We start from the raw sequence: 22,375 nt of genomic DNA, 5'->3' as shown, positions 1-22,375 counted from the left end.
TTCTGATAGTCTGAAGACTATGTTGGCAAAGGTTTATAGTATTTTTAAAGTGGTTAGTGATAAAATCAAGAGTATGATTTAGATTGTCGACTATACTCAGGAGTACCATTGAAGCATTAATAATAAATTATGCAGATTGTTATTAAAGCAAGAACTCATTGTATATTTAGCAGAAATAATAAAATTGCATTCCTTTTCAAAATACTCCATAATTCAGACTTTCCATTAATTCAGCTGGTGTCTCAGCTATCCAAACTGTTGAGATTTAGCTGCAACTTCTGAATTGAATATTTTTGCATTGTATTAGCAATCAAATCTTTTCAGACAATTTCTATATTTATTTTCTAAAATTATTGAGGTTTGGGCTTTTTATGTGTGCATTGAGACAATAAAAACATCGAGAGAATCATTTTAGGGCATTTTCAAGACAATAGTCTGTAATAAAATTTCTACTGTCTCAAGTATCCAACCATGTTTACGAAGAACAATTAACAAATCTATTTTAGTTTTTGCTGAGAATCGGGTAAGGGACAAAAAGCTGTTATAATTGATAATTGTTAGAACTTGTAGAAAATTTTTTTTTTTTTTAATCAGAAGGGGAGGAATGCATTGCCTGAAATTTCCGCTGCTGTCTTGTCAGGTTTTAGACTAATGTCTGATATTCTTTTCAGAATAAATACAAGGAGAACTATGAGAAAGCAAAAGGACAGCCATACGCCATCACAACCGATACCCCAGAACTTCGCCGGATCAAGAAAGTACAAGATCAACTCAGTGAGGTGGGCTGCATTGCTAAAGTAAAGGAGAGAGACGTGTCAAAAACATGCCCACCGCTCGGAATCGAGGGCTTTAATGGGTGTAGGGAAGACGAGGAGTCAAATTACTGTGAGCCAGTGCAGAAATCTAGAGGAAGCATTGGCTATAGATTATGTGGCCCTAGATGTGAACCTCAAGAGATTTCTAAAAGCTGGGCTTGGCAAGTCAGCTAAGAGATGATATGAGACGGGAAGTTCGAAGTCACTGTGGCCCGCACGGAGAAGGGCAGGGGGGCTGAAATTCAGCCAGGAAAGCAGATATGCAGTGACTGCAGGGGCTGTGCAGATCTTTGGAGATCATTGTTTTCTAAAATGCAGAAACTTGGCTTTGCGGTGCAGACACTGGGTCATTGGGTTACTGCTCTTTGGGTATGGATCTCCCTTAGTATAGTCACATGGGCGTGCCTGTCATGAACTCTGTGCGTTATTTCTGCAGGTTAAGTATCGAATAGATGGCGATGTTGCTAAAACTATCTGTCACGTAGACGAAAAAGCAAAGGACATTGAACATGCAAAGAAAGTGTCGCAGCAAGTCAGTAAGGTGAGGTCCTGGTGTGGATGGCTGGGGTGCTGAAGAGTGTGTAGGTGGCCTCTACCTGGCCTTAGGGGAGAACTGGACAGGCCTGATCCTGCTCGCCGGTCTCCCTCGAATCCAGGGGCTTTGGGAGCTCTAGCGCCCGCATGTGTCAGGCCGCACAGGTGACTGAAGTAGCCATAGGACCTACGGAAAGTCTCTGCCCTGCAACTCGGCTCCAGGCGGCTGCTGCACAGAATGCAGGCCCAGTGTTACCAGAGTCTCTTACTTCTTTCTAAACAAGTCAGGGAGCTTAATTTTTACGAGAAGTCCTCAAATTTCAAATGTAAGCAACTAATTAAAAACATTTTAAAAATACCACATAAGTCAAAGGGGACATGTTCACTACCCCGATTCAGTCAATGGCCAAGAAGTTTGCAGCCTTTGAAAGGAATCTATAGGAGAATCATAATCATGATTTTGTTTAAAAAATCAGTTTCAAGTAAAAGCTTACCAATGCAGGGAAAGTATTATGGGATGTGGACATGGTCAACGTTTTTCCAGTTGATTCTAGTAACACATGGGGACAAAGGCCGCCTCGGTGTGAGGACACTTTGAACGTGAAAGACTTCACAGCACTCTATTCTCTATACCCTCATGCCCGCGGGGGTGACATCAACCACAGGTCCTCTGCTTTTTCCGTCTAGGTTTTATACAAGCAGAACTGGGAAGACACCAAGGATAAGTACCTGCTTCCCCCTGATGCCCCTGAACTTGTCCAGGCAGTTAAGAACACAGCCATGTTCAGTAAGGTAAGGGGATCTGCTCTGTCGCTCCTTCTGTCCTTCCCCCGCGTAATTCAGCACAATACCCAGTGCTCTTGATGATCTGGAATGCGGTTGCCCAATCTCTTTGCGAGTATCCTTGAGCCCTGTGGGTTGCAGGGGTGAGGGTGGGCAGGGAGGAACTGGGAGGAAACCTCTGGAGTAGAGTGCAAGAGAGGGTCCTGGCGGGGAGAGGGGCAACCTGGGCGGAGAACAAGTGGGGCAAATGAGGATACCCCTGGGAACTGGCTCTCAGAGACCCTGGGCTACACTGTGGGTATCTCTGGATATCGCTCTTATTAAATGTTTATTTCATGACAGAGATCGTGCAGAGTGTCTCCTGGCTCCTTACACTTGCTTTAGTCCTTGTTGTAGGAAGCAGGTAAAGTCCCGGAGAGGAGGGGACACAAAATCAGACACATCTACCCTTCAGAAAATAAGATTTCTCAGAAGCAGCAGGACAAGCTATTAATAAATATGACGTGGACTGACTGGAAAGGGGGAAGTTGTCTGTGGATTCCGTTTACCTTTGCTCTTACCTTGCCCTCGGTTCTTGCTGTTGATGGAGGAATTCAAAATTGTGTATTTCATGTAAGTGGGAGCTCACTTTCTCACAACTTTTCACCTTTTTCTTATTTAGAAACTGTACACTGAGGACTGGGAAGCTGACAAAAGCTTGTTTTACCCGTACAACGACAGCCCAGAGCTGAGAAGGGTGGCCCAAGCCCAGAAAGCCCTCAGTGACGTAAGTCAAGCGCACGGCAGCACCGTTTGGGAAGCGGTATCAGGACGTCTCAATTTACGTCTTCTGGCCAGATGTTCGTTGCAATTCTTCTTTCAGAAAGACTGAACGTCATTATAGCAGATAAATACATCTAGAATCATTATGATGTCTACTTAGATTTTATAATTTATATTAGCTATAATTAAACCCCATCTTGTTTTTTTATTAGGTGAAGAATCTGAGTCTCAGACCGCATAGGTCATTAGTGGCAAAGCCCAAATTAGAAGCCTGGTCTTGTGATCCCAAGACCAGAGTTCTTTCCACTGTAGCCTGTGCCCTCTGTCCCCTTGGCTAGAGTTGAAGTTTTTTTCTGTGACAATAGAACAGATCCCCTTTTGGGATCATAGCAACTTTCCCAAATATATTAAGTGAAAAATGTTATTGAAGGCTTTTGATTTGCTATCCTAATTACAAAGTCTGAATTGTGGTGTGCCCCCCTTTTCTGCATAGACTGACACACTTGTCCAAACATGTTTGTGTCATGACCTCACAAAAATCGCTTGCCATTTGTCTCTGTACACAGCGGATATTTCAGAGACACGGAGGATATTTCAGAGTTCGTAAAATATCAGCAGTCCCCATTGGAAGTTTAGTGTCTTCGACCTTGAAAATAGTGTATTAGAGGGACTTAGCAGGCGTACAAGAGTCCTTAGGTTGAAAGCACTAGAAGTAGTAGAGAATAGTAGAGAGCTCCACTCGATTCTAGTACTTTCCCTTGTTTTGAGAAGCTTTATTTTTTGACCCTTGGATTTGCTAGAGGCTGTATCGAAAATCCAGACTATTGCTCTCATCTTCAGGAGAGCACTGTTTTATAAAATAACAAGTTACTTCTCATTCAGTTGTCAACTAGACCCCTCAAATCTCTGACATTCGCTATGGACTTTACATTTTAGTTCGTGTCTTGAAAATTACTGGGATTTACTTCCAATGGATCTTAGGATCTTATCTTGCCCTGTTCTGGGATTATACATACTCATTTGATGGTGTCTCCAACTTTTGAGATCTTAATCTTTTATCACCTCTCACTCGATATCATTTGCAAATTTAGGGGATATATTTCTATCCCAGTTTTCATATAATTAAAATATAGTATAGGTATACTCCTATCTTTCCATAAAGTAAGTTAGGAACTAAAGAAGCTATAACAAAAATTTAAGACCATCTAGTACATGGTACCAATTTTAATGTGAGGGACTTCTTGCTTCTCTTTTAAGTTAGGTTTTTGGTTCTGTAGCTCATGAATATATAATATTATCGTGTAACCTTTATCAAGTGATCAGTAGTTACTTGTTGAAAGTCCGTTTTGGCATGCATAGCTAGTGGGATAGAAAAGTATGACAAGAAGTTTTCTTCCTTTCCCTTGAGACTTTATAATCAGGCTGGTAAGATGAAATTGTCATACATTAAACAATAAGAAATTTTTTCAAAAATTTTAGAAAGCAAATTCTATAGTCTAATACTTGCTGAAAGACAAGACGCATGCAAGTGATTAGAGAAGACCATGTGGAAGTGGCAATCCCAAGGGAAGGGGTGATGATGAACAGGAAAGCCATTTCAGGTAGAGAATACCCTTGAACAAAGGGACAGAGGTGAAATGACTTGGGGGGGGGGCAAAGAAAGTGAAAGCTGTGGGTGCCTAGTTAGGAGAGTACTTTTAAGAAACTGGTAGTAGGACCTTGAAAATCAGACAAAATAGTTCTGACATGATACGGTAGTCCATAAGAGATATCATATGATTTTTGGAGGGGAAAACAATATGGTAAAAGTAGGATATGGAAAAATTCTGGAGGACAATAAAGTAGATTGAGACTAGGAAAAATTGTGATCATTTGAAGAAGACTGTTTTAGTAATATAGAGGGACCAAACGGATGACAGGGACAAAGGAGAGGAAGAAAGGAATTTGTATTTTAAAAGTGTTAAGGACGTTGGATATTGGAGATGAAGGAGTGAAAGGAACCATAGAGGAGTTTATGACGAAGTCTGAGTGTATAGGGGTACAACTCGTAACGATGCACTAGTGAACAGAGAAATGGAGTTGAGATGATGGAACATTCAGATCAAGGCATTTTCTGGATAAATCAGAAACTTTGTCTTACTGCATAGGTGTGAGAACAGGACGAGAGATGAGTATTTGAGAGTCTTCAGAATGAAAGGGACAGCTGAAGACCTGAAACTGTATGAGAGAGACAGAACAGTGTACGGCCAAGGGCAGAGTTTTGGAGGACACCCATTCTTAGGACATCTGGAAAGGAGAGCCAGCAAAAGAATGAGGGAACAAATGGTTAGAGAAGTTGAAGGAGAACCAGGAAACGCTATGTCATGTAAGCCTAGGAAGGGGTTTCCAAGAAGACACTTAATCTCCACATGTCTCCCTTTATCCATAAATGGAGAGATGAAGGGATACCTCCATGCCACTCTAGTGCTATGGACTTTGAACAGTTACAATTGACCCCATCTTTTGAGCTATCTCAATAGAATACATAATGGAGAATGTATAATAATGAAGTAAAGTCTTCCCATCCTTCCTCAGAAAAACTTGGCAGTTAAGATAGGGCTTTTAATTTTATTGCAGATTATGTACCAAGTATCAGATTACCAACATGCCTATTAATACTGTTGTCCACACCATGAACTTCTATTATAATTGGGCACCGAGCCCCAAGCAAGCTGTTGTTCACAGAACATACCGCTGGGTAGGCATGTAGATTTCAAACTAAGCACTTGGGTTTAGAAGCTTTCTCTCCCTCTCCTGCACTTTCTTCCTGTTTCTCTGAAACCTACTTACTGTTTTTCTTGCTATCTGAGCAGAGACAAAATACTGTGCAAATACCAAGAGTCTTTAAGTTGATCTAGAGTGGAGAATTCTAACTAGACAGAAATCTGACCAAGGTTCCTGAGAAATCAGGACTTCTAGATCTGATTTCTCTGAAGGTTTTTGACAGGATGTCATACTTAGTAAGCATTTCTCCTGATAGGACGTTGCTTATTCTCTGAGGCAGCCGTGGAAAATACCAGTCACCCTATGTCTAAAATGAAGTCTTCCCTACTTAAAGATTGAGCAGTGGAAGTCATATAAATAAATGCATTTTAAAATGGTCTTTTGTATCCTCCACTGATCTAATGTCCATAAAACTTTTGTTATAGGCAGTAGGTAGATATTATCGGGTTAAGACATAGTTAGAGTTGGTTAAAGCATGAAGAAGATGACTGGGACCTTGGAACTATCCAACCTCTTTACATTGTAAATAAGAATACTGCCACGTGGAAGGAAAAATAATTTGTATAAGTCTCACAAGTGAGTAGAAGAGTTGGGGTGATAAATCTTGAGATTTCCCCCAATGGCCTCGGTATATGAAAAGCACATTCAGAAATCAGCCTCTGAACCTTTGCTCTGGTCAGGTTCTGCCCAAGCCACAAGGGCTCCCAGGTGCTGTCCTCCCAGAGCTCACAGGCCAAGGAGGGACAGGTAGGTAAACAACAAATCCCAGTGTCATCTAAAACTTCCTTTAAAGGAGATAAGGCTAAGTAAGTTGAGTGAGATCTCAGGACAAAGGTCCTCAGGTCAGGCAGGGCACAGGAGGGGAAACTGTTGCTTGTTCTGAGCCGTGGAGAATGAGCGGCAGTTTGCAGGCAGATGGGGAGAGCCTGGAGCTGGGGCATGCCAGGGAAAAGGTCCAGAGGCATAGGAGGGTTTCTTGTGTCTGGGGATCTACAAATGGTTCTGCATTTTTGGAGGCGGGGGTCAGGACTGGTGGAAGAAAAGGCCCAAGTAGTCAGTGAAGGAAAAAAGGAGGGCAAGAGTGAAGGGGTTGCATGGTTCATGGACATGATACTTGCAGGCAAGGGAGGCCTTTAATAGGCAAAGGAAAGGAGCTAATGAAGAGGGAGCGTTTGAAGCTGTCAAGAAAGAGAAGAGGTGATGGATGGAGCTGGGTACAGAGTGCAGCTGGAGGGAACAGCGGTCTGAGTACAGGGGTCCTGCCCTGCAAGGGCTGCTTCTCTGAGCCATGTAGCAGGTGGGAGGGGCAGGGATAAGTACAGGGACAGAGAAGTGTATATGCAGCCTTTCTTTACCCTATGAAAGAAGCAGCTGAGAGCTGACTGGGGTAAGGACAGTCTTGGGGATTTACACTAGCCACTGTGCACAGAGACTGACCAGAGGCACATAATGGGCTGTTCAAGCTCCCTGGAAGGCAAAGTGGCAACTGGTTACCATAAATTCAGAGTATCGGGCACACAGCCCCATGCAAGCTCTTGTTCACAGAACGTATCACTGGGTAGGCACCCAGACTTCAAGCTAAGGGCTTAGGTTCAAGAGACTCCCTTTCCCACCTCTGTAACCTTTTCCAGCGGCCCTTTAAGTCATGCTTAGAGCATTGTCATTCTCTGATCAGTAGAGTTGCAGGGTTTGCTTCGGTAGCGCTCAGCATCCTGGATATAAGCGGAGGAAGCGTGCCGTTGAGTTGACCTAGAGCTAGGGGTTTGGTAGCTGGTGTGATCCAAAGACAAGAGGTTGGGAGTTGAGGATGCTAGTTAACAGTAGTTCCAGTTACAAATGTGGCACAGAGACAAATGGAAGGAAACAGATCTAGGGTTCATAATCTTGGAGAAGAGGGAAGACTTAATGAGATAGGACACACCCTTGCTCTCAGTATTACCAGTGATTTCTATCTGCAAGGATACATTACTATTACGTGATACACTAAAGTTTAAAAACTTCAGATACAGATGAAAACATAGTCTTTAAAAAAAAATCCAAATGGAATCTGGGATGTAGAATAATTTTCTATGGCTCATGAACATCCCCATCTTTTATTTTCAGATTGCCTACAAAAAAGGTCACGCTGAACAGCAATCTCAATTCACAACTCTGCCAGATCCTCCAGAAATAGAATTTGCTAAGAAAGTGACCAATCAAGTGAGCAAGGTAAGTAAATAGGGCTGGGACACTGTCTCCCTTAAAAACTCTGGCTTAATCATCTCAAACACCAGAGAAAGTAAGTAAGGGGAACCCGAAGATTCAACACCAACCCTGGGAGTATTTTTGCAACATGACCCTAAAAAGTCTACAGCGAAAACAATACATCCATCAACATTGTGGGCCATGTTAATAACTGTTCAGCCAGCTTAATGACTTGGTGATCGGAAAATGTGAAAGCCGCATTTTAAAAAACAGAACCTGTGTCCTGATGTCATTTAACGTTTTGGCTTAGGGAAGTGCTACTAACTGAGAACTGAGTCACCACACATTTTCTTGGAGGATCTGATTGTCTCGATTCAGTGTGAAGACCTCGTACGGTTTTATGCTCTCCGTCAGACATGGAGAAAATAAGAATGCATGAGCGATCTCTCAGACATGGCTTAGTTTGACAGCCGTGGGCCGTGCACCTCATAACTTTTAAGGCCCAGGCAAACAGCTTAGTCTGTCTATATTTAGGCTGGTAAGCTAGCTCTGAGGAATGCAGGCCTCACAGAGAATGCCGAGAGACAGATGTGCAACTGATGACCAGACCCATGCGAAAGTCCTATTTTAAATTGGTTCAAATCAGGCCACTTTCTCCTGGGATACTAAATACTTTTCTTTGCTCTCTGTGGAGTTCCCGATTTGGTCTTCTTCTCGAGTTTTGGTGGAACCTCAAGGTTTCTACCTTGTTTAGGTATTTTTGGGGAAAGGATGTCTCCTGGAAAGGAGAAGAAGAAAAGTTATGGATGATGAAGTCTACTCAGTGACGTTTTTAGTGCCTGATATTGCAGACTACTAACTATCGCCAGAGGCTACGTGGATAATAGAGCTAATACGTACAGTAAGTTTTCACTAAGAGGAATGCCATGAACCTGAAATTTGCCCAGGGCAAAGCAGAAATGAACTTTAGAACTGTCCATAAAGAGCTGGCCTGCTGAAAGTATGGATACTTAAATAAAGTTAGGGAACAAGGACAATTGATCTTTTTCAAAGAAAAAGAACAAGCTGCTTTCAAATGGTCATTTAGAAAGGAAAAAAAATCTATTTTTAATTTTTATTTAAAGCATATTTTAAAAGATATATTACTAATGCAACACACTTTTACCTTGAGTGTGCAGGTGGGTACTTGAACATGATAAAAAAAATAATAAATCCCTTTCACACTGCTCTATAATCAGTCTCTCCACTAATTTAGACATGCCAGTTAGTCTAGAACTGCACTCTTCGATGTAGAGGCCGCCATCCACGTGTGACTATTGAGCATTTGAAATGCAATTGTATGAACTGACAGTCCTATATGCGTGGTAAATAGACCCTGGGTCTTGAACACTTAGGACAAAAAAAATGTAAAATAGCTCACTATTTTCATATTGACTACATGTCGAAATCATGTTTTTGGATCTATTGGGTTAAGTAAAATATATTATGAAAATTAATTTCGCACCTGTTCCTTCTTACATTTTAAAAATTGGCTACTAGAAAATGGAAAATTTCAGTGGTGGCTTGCACTATATGCCTGTCGGACTGCCCCACCCCACCCGGATACGGTGGCATCATTGGACATTTCGGAAACCTCACCAGTGCTGGGTTTGCCCTTGTGGAATAACAGTGTAAGCCACAGGGATGGCTGTGGGTGAAAGTCACCAGATTTGGCTCTTCATCCCAGTCTTACCCAAATTCCCAGTTTTTAATGGCTGCTCTGCCTCCAAAGTAACACTCACTTTGGGAAGAAAGGCTTGTGCTTGGCAGCAGTACGTCCAACAACAGACCATCCAATAAGAGAGGACTAGGACCGCGGGTGCAGGAGAGAGAGGCGATTTAGCTGTGGGACTTGCCTCTGTTCTCTTGAAGTGCTCCCCACCGTCATGGCCTTTGACCCATGTTTCAGGATCATCATTTCCTTGCTTTCCAACATGGATAAAATCTCCTTTATCTACTCACTCTTAGGTATTTAAATTCAGCATTTCCTTGTCTGTGTCTAGCTCTAGTCCTTTGTCTTACAGCCTTCGGCTCATACGTTAATATAATGATTGTGTATCTGCAATGATTATATGGCTTATATTTTGATTATACTGCTTACCAGCTTTCCTTACTGTACCTGTCAGAATCTGTTCTCTCCCCTTTGTCTTTGGCCAAAGCCCCCAGCTCCATACAGGCACTCGTCCTGGCTCGGCTGCATCTCACTGCTCCAACACAGATGGACAGGCAGGCAGGGTGGTTCGTGGAAGCGAGCATTCCAGTGAGGTTACCGTGCACACGACAGCCAGCTGAAAGTGGGGCTCTGAATGCAACATCGGGAAGTCCCTTTAGTTTCTCTGTGCTTGCCTCTCTGGTTCATAATGTGAGGGAAAATGTGAGCTTTCAAGCCTGAACTACCAGGGATACCTAACCGGGATCTAGAGTTGAAAGGAAAAGCTCTGTTTCCTCTACTCTCTGTGCACACTACTACTGCTACTACTTCTTCCCCCTTTTTTTTTTTTTTTTTTTTTAAGATTTTATTTATTTGACAGAGAGCACAAGCAGGGGGAGCTGCAGAAGAGGCAGAGGGAGAGGGAGAAGCAGGCTTCCTGCTGAGCAGAGAGCCCGACGCCGAGCTTGATCCCAGAACCCTGAGATCATGACCTGAGCCGAAGGCAGACGCTTAACCGACTGAGCCACCCAGACACCCCTCTGTGCACACTTCTGCTACTAAATGGTTTTTGTTTTGTTTTGCCTTTTTTTTTTTTTTTAAACCATACTGGCCAATTCTTTGACACCAACTCGGTGTCCTATAACTCAGTTCAATTCCGACATTATCTACCTGGAGTTAGCCTCAGATCTCACAAGTTAAGGGCTCAGACCCACGAGACTACCCCTGTTTCAGACAACTAGTCATAAATCTGGACCTCGCATACTTCTGACTGGCTCCAATCCAGGGTTCCCACAACCCCCTCCTCAGGTTTAATAATTTGCTAATCATTGGCTCATAGAACTCAGGGAAACATTTTCTTATGTTTATTACATAATAGAAGATACAGATGAACAACCAGGATAAAGAGGTACCCATGGTGAGGGCCTGTGGGTCCCAAACACAAGACCTTCCATCCCTGTGGAGCTGGGGTGTGCTACTCTCCCAGCATGTGGTTGTTTTCACCAACCTGGAAGCTCTCTGAATTGTGCACTTCAGGGACTTTTATGGTGGTTTCATCACATAGGACTGACTGATAATTAACTTCATCTCCAGCCCCTCTCCCCTCCTCAGAAGATGAAGGGCGGAGTGGAAAGTTCCAAGCTTCTAGGCACTGCTTGCTTTTTGTGGTGACTAGCCCCCATCATAGTGCTATCCAGGAGTTGTCTCAGAACAAAAGAAAACCCAGGGCACCTGGGTGGCTCAGTTGGTTAAGCCTCTGACTCTTGATTTCAGCTCAGGTCCTGATCTGAGGGTCATGGGATCGAGCCCCGTGTCGGGCTCTGTGCTGGGTGCGGAGTCTGCTTGTCCCTCTCTCTCTGCTCTCTTCCCCCCCAATGTCAAATAAATAAAATCTTAAAAAAAAAAAAAGAACAAAAAACAACCCTATCACTCAGGAGATTACAAGGGTTTAGGAGCTCTGTATTAGGAACTGGGGACAGAGATATATATATACACATATATATATATTAGTATTATATATTATATATTAGTATATATTAGTATTATATATATATACATATATATTAGTATTTCACTAGAATGTTTTCAAAAACATCTTTCAGTAAATATTATTGCACAGCACAAAGATGCCAAGCCCTGATCTTTTAAAACCATGGAAACTCCTCTATCACAAAGAATTACGGAGAGATTTCCATTGAGTTCACCAGAAGAGATTTGGTTGAGTTAGAAAAGCAGCCCTGGGCCCACTATGGACGATGAAAATATCAGTTGGGACCCCCTCCACCTGTCTGAGAGGATAGCATTTCTATGAATGAAGCTGTCAGAAGTCCCAGTATTTAGCAACTCACAGAAAAATTGAAGTGTGATTAACTCACAGGCTTTGTATTACTTCCCTTTGATAACCACATGAAAACCACAGATGTAGATATGGAAAGTAGATAATGAAGCCACGTGTTTAAGTAGGACATTAGGGTGTCTAATTTGTGGCCCAATGCAAGCTTCTCAACTCATTTCTGAGAAGGAGGGACTATGGTCTGGGGAAGGAATTTTACTACATCTATCGACATGCGGTTACTCTCTTGCCCACAGAAGGTGTTCCAGAGCTTGTAATTGACCCAATGTACTGTCCTCTGTGAAATGAACAAACACAGAATCCTAGAGAAAGTTCAGTCGATTCTTGTTGCCAGGTTTCCATTGATTGACTTCAAACATGACAGTTAGAAGGGCTCGGGTGGAGTTGGAAAGTTGGGTTTTGGACCCAACACTGTGTCTAACCCATCTCTGTATACCATGTAAACACTCAGGCCTTGTGGCCAGATGTGTAGAGTGAGACCACTTGGTTGACAGAGGAGGTCCCATGTGAATATGTGTCTCTCTCTCCCTCTCTCATTCCTCAAGCTACAGGTCTTTATTCTTTCAACTCCTCTCCTACCTGCAGATGAAGAGGAAGGCCATAACTTCCTCAACAGTTAACAAGCTGCAGCCTTAGTCCTTTGTAGTGAAAATCTTCCCAGACTTGGGAGTACTCAGGAGTAGATTGTGAGAGATCCACCTCTAAGCTGACCCATATTAGTTACTGGTTCATGAAGAGAAAGAAGTGGGGAAGGACTTTGGGTGAGAGTGCTGGGTGGTCTTATACTCTTGTTTTGCATGTTGTTTTATTTTACCTTTTTTTTTTTTTGGAGAGAGAATGTGCAGGTGGGGGTGGGGAGTGGGGAAGGGGCAGAAGGCAAGAGAGGGAATCTTAAACTGGCTCCATACCCAGTATGGAGCCCGATACAGGGCTCAGTCTCATGACCCTGAGATCATGACCTGAGCCAAATCCAAGAGTTGGACACTTAGCCAACTGAGCCCCCCAGCACCCCTGCGTCTTGTTTTAATATCTTTAAAAATATCAGATATCTATTTCTTAATGTGAGAATTAATTTTTCCTTAATTTTCTTTAACAAATCTACATATGTGATTCTTATTATTTCCCCATAATGGCCCAACTTTTGGACCTCATTAAGAATGTCTGCTGTGGGCTTGCCTGAGTGGCTCAGTTGGTTAAGTATCTGCCTCTGGCTCAGGTCATGATCCTAGGGTCCTGGGATTGAGTCCCACATCAGGCTCCTTGCCCAGCGGGGAGCCTGCTTCTCCTCCTGCCTGCCACTCCCTCTGCATGTGCGCGCGCTCTCTCTCTGACAAATAAATAAAATCTTAAAAAAAAAAAAAGAATGCTGCTTTCTCAATTTTAAATTATGTTACAAAGTTTTGGGGATGCATCAGGCCCTGTTGGCCCTACCCCCTAATCTTGGAGGTTTCTTCTTTTGAGAGCAAACAGAGGAAGGGCAATATCCCCTGCCAAGAATGTAGATTGGAGATCTTAACCTGGGGTGCATGTACATCAAGAACCCTCTGAAGTTGTGTTTATGGGCAATTTATAGCTTTCTCAGATTTCTGAAGAGGTCTGCTCCCCGAAAAGATTAGAAATACTTCTGTAGGCAATCAGCCAATCGAAAAATACATTTTGACCGATTGAATTCAGTCTGAGTGACTGAAGAGTGACTTCAATTTTTTAAAGCTTCAAAAGAGGAGAGTAGACAAATAGCGCTTTAATGTAAATATTATCTCAACAAAGATTTCTATCGAAGAATACACACAAAATTTTCTTCAGTTTCTTACTCTGTTATGCTAGCAATGTTACCATTATTGTTACAGTTACTGTAGTCTACATTTGTTTAGCACTGTGGAGTTTGCAAAGGACTCTTCAGGGTATGAACTTATTTAATCTTTCCAACAATTCTCTGTGGAAGGTATTATTATTGTTGGTGCTGTGGTTGAGAACCTGAAACTCAGAGGCAAAGTCACACCTTTGGTAATGATGGAGTCCAGTCTTGGGCCCATAGCTTCTGGACTCAGGCGCAGGACTCTAAAAGTTCTTAAGGAGGGCACGTATTGCATGGTGCACTGGGTGTTATATGCAAGTAATGAATCATGGAACTTTACATCAAAAACTAGGGATGTACTGTATGGTGACTAACATAATAAAAAAATATTATAAAAAATGTGAAATTTCATCTATTTAAAAAAAAATAAAAGTTATGAAAACCACTTGGCTATTTATCGGCATGTTAAGGTCTTGAGAAGAAAGGATATAGACATTTGAGAAAGGGTTGAGCATCTTTTAACTCAAACTCACTGGCTCTGCACATCACTCCTCCTTGGCACTGGTTCTGTTAAAGGTATATCACAAAACCACTCTCTTTTCTCTTGTAGAGTGTAGTGGGGGTGTAGATGTGCAGACACCTTGAGACTCATTGGTTGTGTCTGTTAACACATTTCCCAAGAAGGGGAAATTGCTATAAGCCAGCTCTGGCTCATATGCACAAGTTTGGGGTTGACCAGTTTAATTTTATTCTAAGAACACTAAAGGCCAAGGTAGTTTGAAGCCGCATCTCATGGACTCAGTTCAATTTAGTGTATTTGAGCATGCATTTATGAGGTCACTTTTGTGTGCTACATTTTGTGTTAGATTCTGAGGATATGATCATAAAGAAGACATAACTCCTCTCTTCAAAACGCTCACAGCCTGGGATTCAGGTGGGGTGGTGTTTGGGAGTAAGATGGGGCAGTTCTCATTAAAATTTCTTTAAGTCTCAACTAGAAAGTATTATTAATTAGTCTGCAAGCGAGATTTTGTGGTGGTATTGCTTTCTGGATAACTAGAAGTTTTGGTAAAACTCAGAAATAAGTTCATCTGGCATGGAAATCTGAGGCTGAGTGGTTTTATTATAACTGAGATATAAGTAGAGGATGCTTCTGAGTCTCCTCCCTCCGACATCAGAGAATATCCGTAAGTTCTGAATGAACTAAGTCCCCAGATTCAACAAAAAGAGGGTCAATTATTACCTCTACCTCCTTGCTCAACTTTCTTGTTGACACTATACTAGATTTGAAGACCTCTATTAAGAACGTAAGAAGGGCCATTGTCAAGATATTTTTGTTTATTTTTTTAAAGATATTTTTAAAAGCTGCCCATTACCACTTTTATTGTCAATTTCTGTATTTTCTATATTTTACCATTCCTTTTTTTTCTCCTAGCAAAAATACAAGGCAGACTATGAAAATAAAATCAAAGGTAAATGGAGTGAGACACCTTGCTTTGAAATTGCAACCGCCAGAATGAATGCTGATAACATCAGCACAGTAAGTAGGAAGGAATGGCCGGATGTTCTTAGGTTGAGAGGGTGACCCTTTCCTTTATGACTCCTAGCCCCCAGCCGTACCTGAAGTGGTACCAGAACATTATTAGAGTCTAGGTACCTCTTCTTGGGGGCAAGACCTGTGTAGAGTTCCTAACCAGAAAAAAATCTCCCAATCTTTCCTCCCTTTTGAGAAATACTGTTTTGATCAGATTCCATTATTCTTGCCTCAATATTAATGTGAACAATAGGGCTTCAAAGTGAGTACATGTTAAAGGGGCCCTTTTAAATTTATTCTTTGCCCGGGGAACCCAAAACAGTACATTTATGAAACTGACTAGTTTCTTTCCAGATTTTCTTCACTGAAAAACACTCTTTTTCTCCTCTCTGAAGTTCTCTGCCCCTGGCCTCTGAGAGCTCCTTCTTAGAGGCTGGTTTTCAGTCTCTTATAATTGCTCCAAATCTCTTTTAAGTTGCTAATTGTTTTTGTGATGGCCCTACCATCTCTCATTGTAACCTGACCTGGGTAAGCCAAGAGGAGCGGGGCTGTGCGTAAGTTCTCCAAGCAGCCCCTGTCCCCCCATGTGAACCCTTGCACGGTCTGTGCTCCCAGCAGTTCTCCAGCATGTTTAATGTCTTACAGAGGAAATACCAGGAAGACTTTGAGAATATGAAAGACCAGATCTACTTCATGCAGACCGAAACGCCGGAGTACAAAGTGAATAAACAAGCTGGGGTGGCAGCTAGCAAGGTATGAGGAAATGCTCTCATTTGTCGTGATGGTCTTATAGTGGGTGGATTTCTTATAACTCTTGTTTTGTATATAATGAAAAAAAAAAGGGTTCTTGAGCAAGAACTAAAAAAGTACTTTGGGGTTATAATGAGGCTACCAAATTTTCGAAAAATTTTGCTATGTATGAGCATTAACAATACTCAAGTACCATCTTCAATATTTCATAAAGGACCTTTTGATACCTGCAAGTAGAAAGGCTGTGCTCTCAGGCAGAAGGACCCCTCAAGAAAAGACAACTGGCAACCACACTCATCATTACTATTGTTTTTCTTATTTTCCTACTAATTGGTGAAAATCTAATCACAGACAAGATACACAAATCCATAGATATGCTCATATGCTCTATAGAGTAGACTTTGGTAAACAGAGCCCTTGGCATTCTAAAGCAATAGAAAGCATATAAACTTCAAAGCCAGTCAGATTTGATTCAAACCCTGGCCTTGGCTCTGCTGAAGCAGTGAAAGCAAGAAGATCTCATCACCTAGGAAGCTATTTCAGTATCCAGGTGCAAGATAGTGATGTTTTGGATCAGGTGATGAAATGTACCTTGAAGGTAGAGCTGACTTGGTTTTGTTATTGGGTTGGATACGGGATTTGAGAAGACAGTCTGGGTCTAAGCAACTGCATGGATGGAATTCTCTTTATCAAGAGAGAGAAGAGTGTGGAAGGAGTGGATAATTATTTTTGGAGGGGAAACATGGGCTTAGCTTCCAACACGTAAGATCTGAGATGCCTTTTTGACATCCAAGTGGAAATGTTAGGTGGGCAGTTGATTGTATGAGTGTGAAGTTTCAGGGGAGATATCTGGAAGGGTTGTATAAATTTGGGCATCATCGGTATATGCATACTATTTAACATCGTAAGACTGGAAGCCATCAAGGGAACAAGTGTAGACAGAAAGCTCTAAGGATTGACTCTGGAGTATCTCCATGTGAACACATCAGTGAGATGAGGTAGGAGGAGAGTTGGGAGAGAGTGGGAAGTGAGCGAAGGGAGAGGGAAGTGATCAGCTGGGTCAAATGTTTCTGACATGAATTGACCAAAGTATGGTCTCTAATGAGACCATACAAACTTGGTTGAGTCTGCTTAGCGATGGTTCATGAATGGGTAAGAACAGAGAAATAGAAGAATGTTAAGTATACTCAGGTTTTCAAAGTATTTTCCTGAAAGGAAAAGAAGAAAATGGGGTAGTGGCTTAGGGATATGTGGGTGAAGAGGGGATTCTTTTAAGATAGCAGACAAAGACACCGTGTTTCTATGCTGATGGGAAAAATCCAATGTGGAGGGAAAATGTGATGCTATCTGAGGCGGGAAGAGTGGCTGGAGTGATATCCTTGAGTAGGTGAAAGGGGAAGGGTCTGGTGCTTAACAGGAGGGGGAGATTTGCCGCAAGTCCTGACAGTTCATCCAGAAACAGGAGAAGAGGCCGCGTATCCCAGAGGCAGGTAGAGAGATAGGAGGGTGTGTGGAATTCCTTTGCAGTGAAAGGTTATGTCTTTCATTCCTGTAGAGTATCCCCTGTGAGGCTTCTGTGTGCTGTAGGGAGTGGTGCTTCTGTCAGCTGTGCATCTCCTGCCTTTGGAGACCAAACCGATATTTGTTTTTTGAAGTTCTCAGATTTTGGTAGGCTAGGATGCTTTGAACGGTTCTGTATTCTACAGTTACGTTGCCGGAATAAATAGCTGGCACTGGGGATCATGGTCAGAACTAGGATCAGTTTCTTGTTCTCCCTTTGGGCATGTTCCTAACAGGGGCTTTGGGTGCTCATTCAAAGCTTCTGCTAAAGCTGGAATCGAAGGTGCAAAGTGGGAAGGGCAGAAAGAAAACGTGAGGTTGTCATCCTTCGTCCAACCTCTAGCCCCTTCCTCTCTCTTCTGCATGTGCGTTAAATACACACATGCTCACACACAGGCACAGAGGAAGCATGAGAGAGTAGATTGATGCTGCTTCTGGCTTGCTTTCTTTAAAAACGTGTTGGCAATTAGGCAGCTGGAAGCTAAGAGCTAAGTGAGGGTTACAGAGAGCAGCGTCTGGGACAGGAGGCACTATCATTATTTGTGTGTGTCTTTTTCTCTCTGAGGACGGGGACCAGGGGTTATTCTTTCTTGGACCTGTCCCGGAGCTAGCACGTAATCGATACCCTATGGACATTTTTGAATGAATGAATGAATGGGAAGAAAAGTTATTCTGGAAATTTATGCAGTTTCTCTGCTGCTGTTATGAGTTACTATGAGTATTTTGTTTGTAAAATGTCAAACTTTTCTGGAGAGAACATTGATTTGTGGAACTATGTCATAATATCCATAATAGAGAGGAGCAAAAATAACCCAGAGAGTTACTTTATCATTTTATATCACTCCTACAGGTAAAATACAAAGAAGACTATGAAAAGAATAAAGGAAAAGCAGATTATAATGTACTTCCTGCTTCAGAGAACCCACTGCTCCAGCAGCTGAAGGCGGCAGGAAATGCCCTGAGTGACGTAAGTACATTCTTGTCAAAAAGTGTTTTTTTAACCTTAGCTGCCAGAGAGATGAAATTTTGCTCCTGGTACGACTAAATGCATATATAACTTTGCAAATACTCTAAGGTTCTAGTGTAGCAGTTCCCCTGGAGCTGGTTACCCACAGGTAGACATGAGTGCCTCCGAGTTTGATGTGTGTCAGTTTGGGGGGGCTGTGGGTTTAGCTCAGTGGGCAGAGAGAACCTCATTTGCTTATGGGCTCTGGTGCCTGAGCTTCCATATGGGCAAAGAGTACTGTGTGGGAGATACATGGGATCTTAACACAGGCAGGAGGAGACTTTGAAAGGGGAGGAGAGAGAGAGAGAGATGAAGTTGAGTGTGTGCCCTGCCCTTGTGTTCTTGAGGCGGGGTGAGAACAAGTGTCCTATGTCGCACAGCTGCTTCCGCTCACCTCCGCCATTCTCGGTACAGATCTTGGCCCTAGAAACCATCACTTGCAAACAGCATGACTTGAAAGATGGCTCCCAGAGTCTTCACAGGAGTTTCTACTTGCGAAATTGAGAGTCTGACCAATCCGTTAGATGTAAAATAGATTGGATCAGTGAGAGACTAGCAGCCCAAGACCACGCTGACTATATAAATAAAGAGGCTGAACGTGTGATCAGTTGAGTTTTCCCCTTGTAGTTACACTGTATTAAGCTTTCCCAATATTTGAGGATTATACATGGTTCTCTCTGCGGGTTAGTTCTCTTTTCTTTGTCCCTCAAATTAAGTCAGCACCGTAGAAATGTGCACATGCGACTGAGGAATGGGGTACGTGGAGCGGGAGTGGCGGTGAGAGTCAGTGCGTCTGTCCAAATAGCTCTGTTGGGAAATCAGTGCAAAGCAGGTCTCCTGTTTCCTAGATAAAGGTCATCTTTATCAAACATCTAAAAGCCCGGGTTCAAATCTCCTTTGTTGATAAAGAGAACAATACAAAAATGTAAAAACCAAACAGCACCATCTACAATCTCAAAACCCAACAGGAGAAAGACCCACTTTCTCAGTTGCACCTTTCAAATCCAATAGTTGTTTATTGTTCTCGTTAGAGCTAAATTTAAATCCTAGCGGAGAAGAAGAGTGAGTGACTTTATCATCTGAGTTCTGGTGTATACCGTAGTTTCAAGATATACTATCTGTTTGTGTAAGAGGTTTTCCCTTGGTGGAAGGAAGAAGGGAGACTGTTTTTCTCAGCGTATACTAAATTTTTCGTGAAGGTTTATTTAAAAAAAAAAAATCCACTCTTGCTCAGAATATTCCTGTCTGCTGTGGCACCATCAGTGAGGGTCTGTGAGTTGGGGGAGGGGAGATGTAGCAGTTCTGAAACACAGGTTTCCACAACAAAGGGCTTGGTCTGAGGCAGCATACTGGTTTCTTGATATTTCGGTGACCGTTAAAAACCTGAGCTTTACAGTAATTGCTAATAGAAGAAACTTATCATTCACCACACCCCAATGTTTGATTGTCAGTTTTTAAGAGAGTTGACAGGCGATATCTTTTTTTTTCTTCTTCTTCTTTTGTTGAGTGTTGGGAAATACAAGTGTTATAATCAGTGTGGGAGTGACAGGAATCTGACTTCTTTTTTCTTTGACAGAAACTATACAAGGAAAACTATGAAAAGACAAAGGCAAAGAGCATAAATTACTGCGAAACCCCCAAATTTCAACTTGATACAGTTCTGCACAACTTCACGAGCGATGTAAGCAACCCCGTGGTTACCTCTTCTGTTAAGAAAAGATCCATTATTTCCCCCTAATAAATACATGAAATATGTTTTATCTTTCAGACTAAATACAAAGATTCCTACTTAAAGAATATTTTGGGACATTATGTAGGCAGCTTTGAGGACCCATATCATACGCACTGTATGAAAGTCGCAGCTCAAAACAGTGACGTAAGTTCTAAGACAATCGTGTAGCTTTCCCACTAACACGTCTTTAGGGTGTGAATAACGGTTGCAACCTTATATCTGATTTCTTTTCCTCATAGAAAAACTATAAAGCAGAATATGAAGAAGACAGAGGCAAAGGCTTCTTCCCCCAGACTATAACTCAAGAATATGAAACGATCAAGAAACTGGATCAGTGTAAAGATGTAAGTCTGTAGTATGAACTTTGAGCGTCCTGTCCTTTGTAGCATCTCGGGGTCAAGAGATACATACAACGTTAACACTTTTCAAATTAATGCAAGCAAGGAAATTGCAAGAAACACAATTTATTTTGTAGTAGATGAATTGATTTTTCCTATTGTCATCCATACCTTTCAAGTGCTGGTTCTAGTTCTTTTCCCCAAAGAAAGGTTATCGGAAATCTGAAGAATCAGAAAGTTTTTTGTACAGATGTGAAAATATCTCTCAAAAACACGGCAGTCTAATTAGAAAAGAGCCATGTGTTTGATTAATTACAAGTTTCTTTTCTTTTGGGGGAATGCGTTCTCCTTGCTTGGCCTATAGGTCAACTCGGATTTCACCACTAAAATGATTCCTTTTTCCCTCCACAGCATACCTACAAAGTCCATCCGGATAAGACAAAATTCACTCAAGTCACTGACTCTCCTGTTCTGGTGCAAGCCCAAGTCAATTCCAAACAACTGAGTGATGTAAGTTCCTTTAAATATGCAGGAAATCCAGTTAGGAGGGATAACTTATCACAACTCCGTATATAAAATCCAGTGACTTGTCACATTTGCCAAAAAAAGGCTAAGTAAGTTTTAGCAAATTTAACTTGTCTATATTTGTAATCACCTAAAATATCTCCTTATTTAGTTGCCTTACATCTTGTCAGATGGATAACAATGATAGCAAAACGGTTCTAGAAGGGGAACTGATGTAGCTTACCGTCTGGGAAAGAACAGGAGTTCTTGAGTCAGACAAGACTGGGTGAAATTCCAGCTCTGTCGTTTACGACTGGCGGAGTAGGCAAATTGGTGAGCCTCTCTATGCCTCCTATTTCCCTTTCATAATTTGTGGTTGCTTTGAAGAGTAAGTGAAAGGAGATACGAGCATAGTAAATACCCTGGCCCAGAGCAGATATTCAATATGTGGAATGTCTCTGTCTCAAATAAGTTTTTGGAAAATGGAGTTTTTGAGGTAAGTTTTATCACATGAGTTTTAAGTATGAACTTCCAAGCTTGTGTTGAACTAAACAAAACAATAAAAGTAACCTCAGTCAATTTATGGCCAGAAATAAAGTCTTCACATAGAGTCTTAACAAACCATAATGTATGAGGAGACATAACCAGGCTTATTAGAACATGTTCCCCAGAAAGTGAGCATTGACAATGGAAAGAGAGAAAAGGCTGAGTCTCAGAGTCCCGTGATTCTGAGGACCGATTGTGCTATGCGTGGAGAGGGAGCATATGTGGGAGAGCCACCTCCTTCCAGGACAGTCCTACCCCGGTGACAGATGTGATATCGCACAGGGTGTCAGTAACGCAGGGTGGCCCACCCTAGCTCTGGACTTGTGTCTCGATCTTAACAACGTCAGTTGTTATTTAAACAAGATGTATTTTACATTTTATTTTATGAAATGTCCCACATGAGATTTTTGTATTTTGGGACAATTCTTCTTTAGAACTAATTGTCTCCTTTACTGTCTCTCTCTCTCCCTCTATCTCTGTCACTCTCTGTCTCAGCTGAACTACAAAGCAAAGCATGAAAATGAGAAGTTCAAGTGCCACATACCTCCAGATACCCCTGCCCTCCTCCAACACAAAGTCAATGCCTATAACCTGAGTGACGTAAGTTCCCACATACCATGCCGTGGGCTATCCTGATGACCTGTGCTTTTATTTCTGGATTGCTTCACTGAATAAACACTTCTGAGTTCAAATGGGAAGAACATTCAACCTGTGTATCATGTCCCT

At 42.0% G+C, this 22,375-nt stretch overlaps 1 protein-coding gene across 50 annotated transcripts in view; it reads left to right on the top strand.

The window, feature by feature from the left end:
* Positions 1–22,375, top strand: part of NEB (nebulin) — a 232,153-nt gene that overhangs the window by 20,126 nt on the left and 189,652 nt on the right. For all 50 annotated transcript variants that reach the window (XM_057317597.1, XM_057317600.1, XM_057317623.1 and 47 more), the window contains exons 7-19: positions 672–779; positions 1,252–1,356; positions 2,037–2,141; positions 2,794–2,898; positions 7,761–7,865; positions 15,115–15,219; positions 15,859–15,966; positions 18,374–18,490; positions 20,106–20,210; positions 20,298–20,405; positions 20,501–20,605; positions 21,011–21,109; positions 22,145–22,249. In XM_057317597.1, coding sequence (XP_057173580.1) covers positions 672–779; positions 1,252–1,356; positions 2,037–2,141; positions 2,794–2,898; positions 7,761–7,865; positions 15,115–15,219; positions 15,859–15,966; positions 18,374–18,490; positions 20,106–20,210; positions 20,298–20,405; positions 20,501–20,605; positions 21,011–21,109; positions 22,145–22,249 — 1,380 coding nt within the window. The remainder of the gene's footprint in view (positions 1–671; positions 780–1,251; positions 1,357–2,036; positions 2,142–2,793; positions 2,899–7,760; positions 7,866–15,114; positions 15,220–15,858; positions 15,967–18,373; positions 18,491–20,105; positions 20,211–20,297; positions 20,406–20,500; positions 20,606–21,010; positions 21,110–22,144; positions 22,250–22,375) is intronic.

This window comes from Ursus arctos, unplaced genomic scaffold, assembly GCF_023065955.2.
Source record: "Ursus arctos isolate Adak ecotype North America unplaced genomic scaffold, UrsArc2.0 scaffold_1, whole genome shotgun sequence".
Taxonomy (NCBI): Eukaryota; Metazoa; Chordata; class Mammalia; order Carnivora; family Ursidae; genus Ursus; species Ursus arctos.
This window is presented reverse-complemented; position numbering and strand designations above follow the sequence as displayed.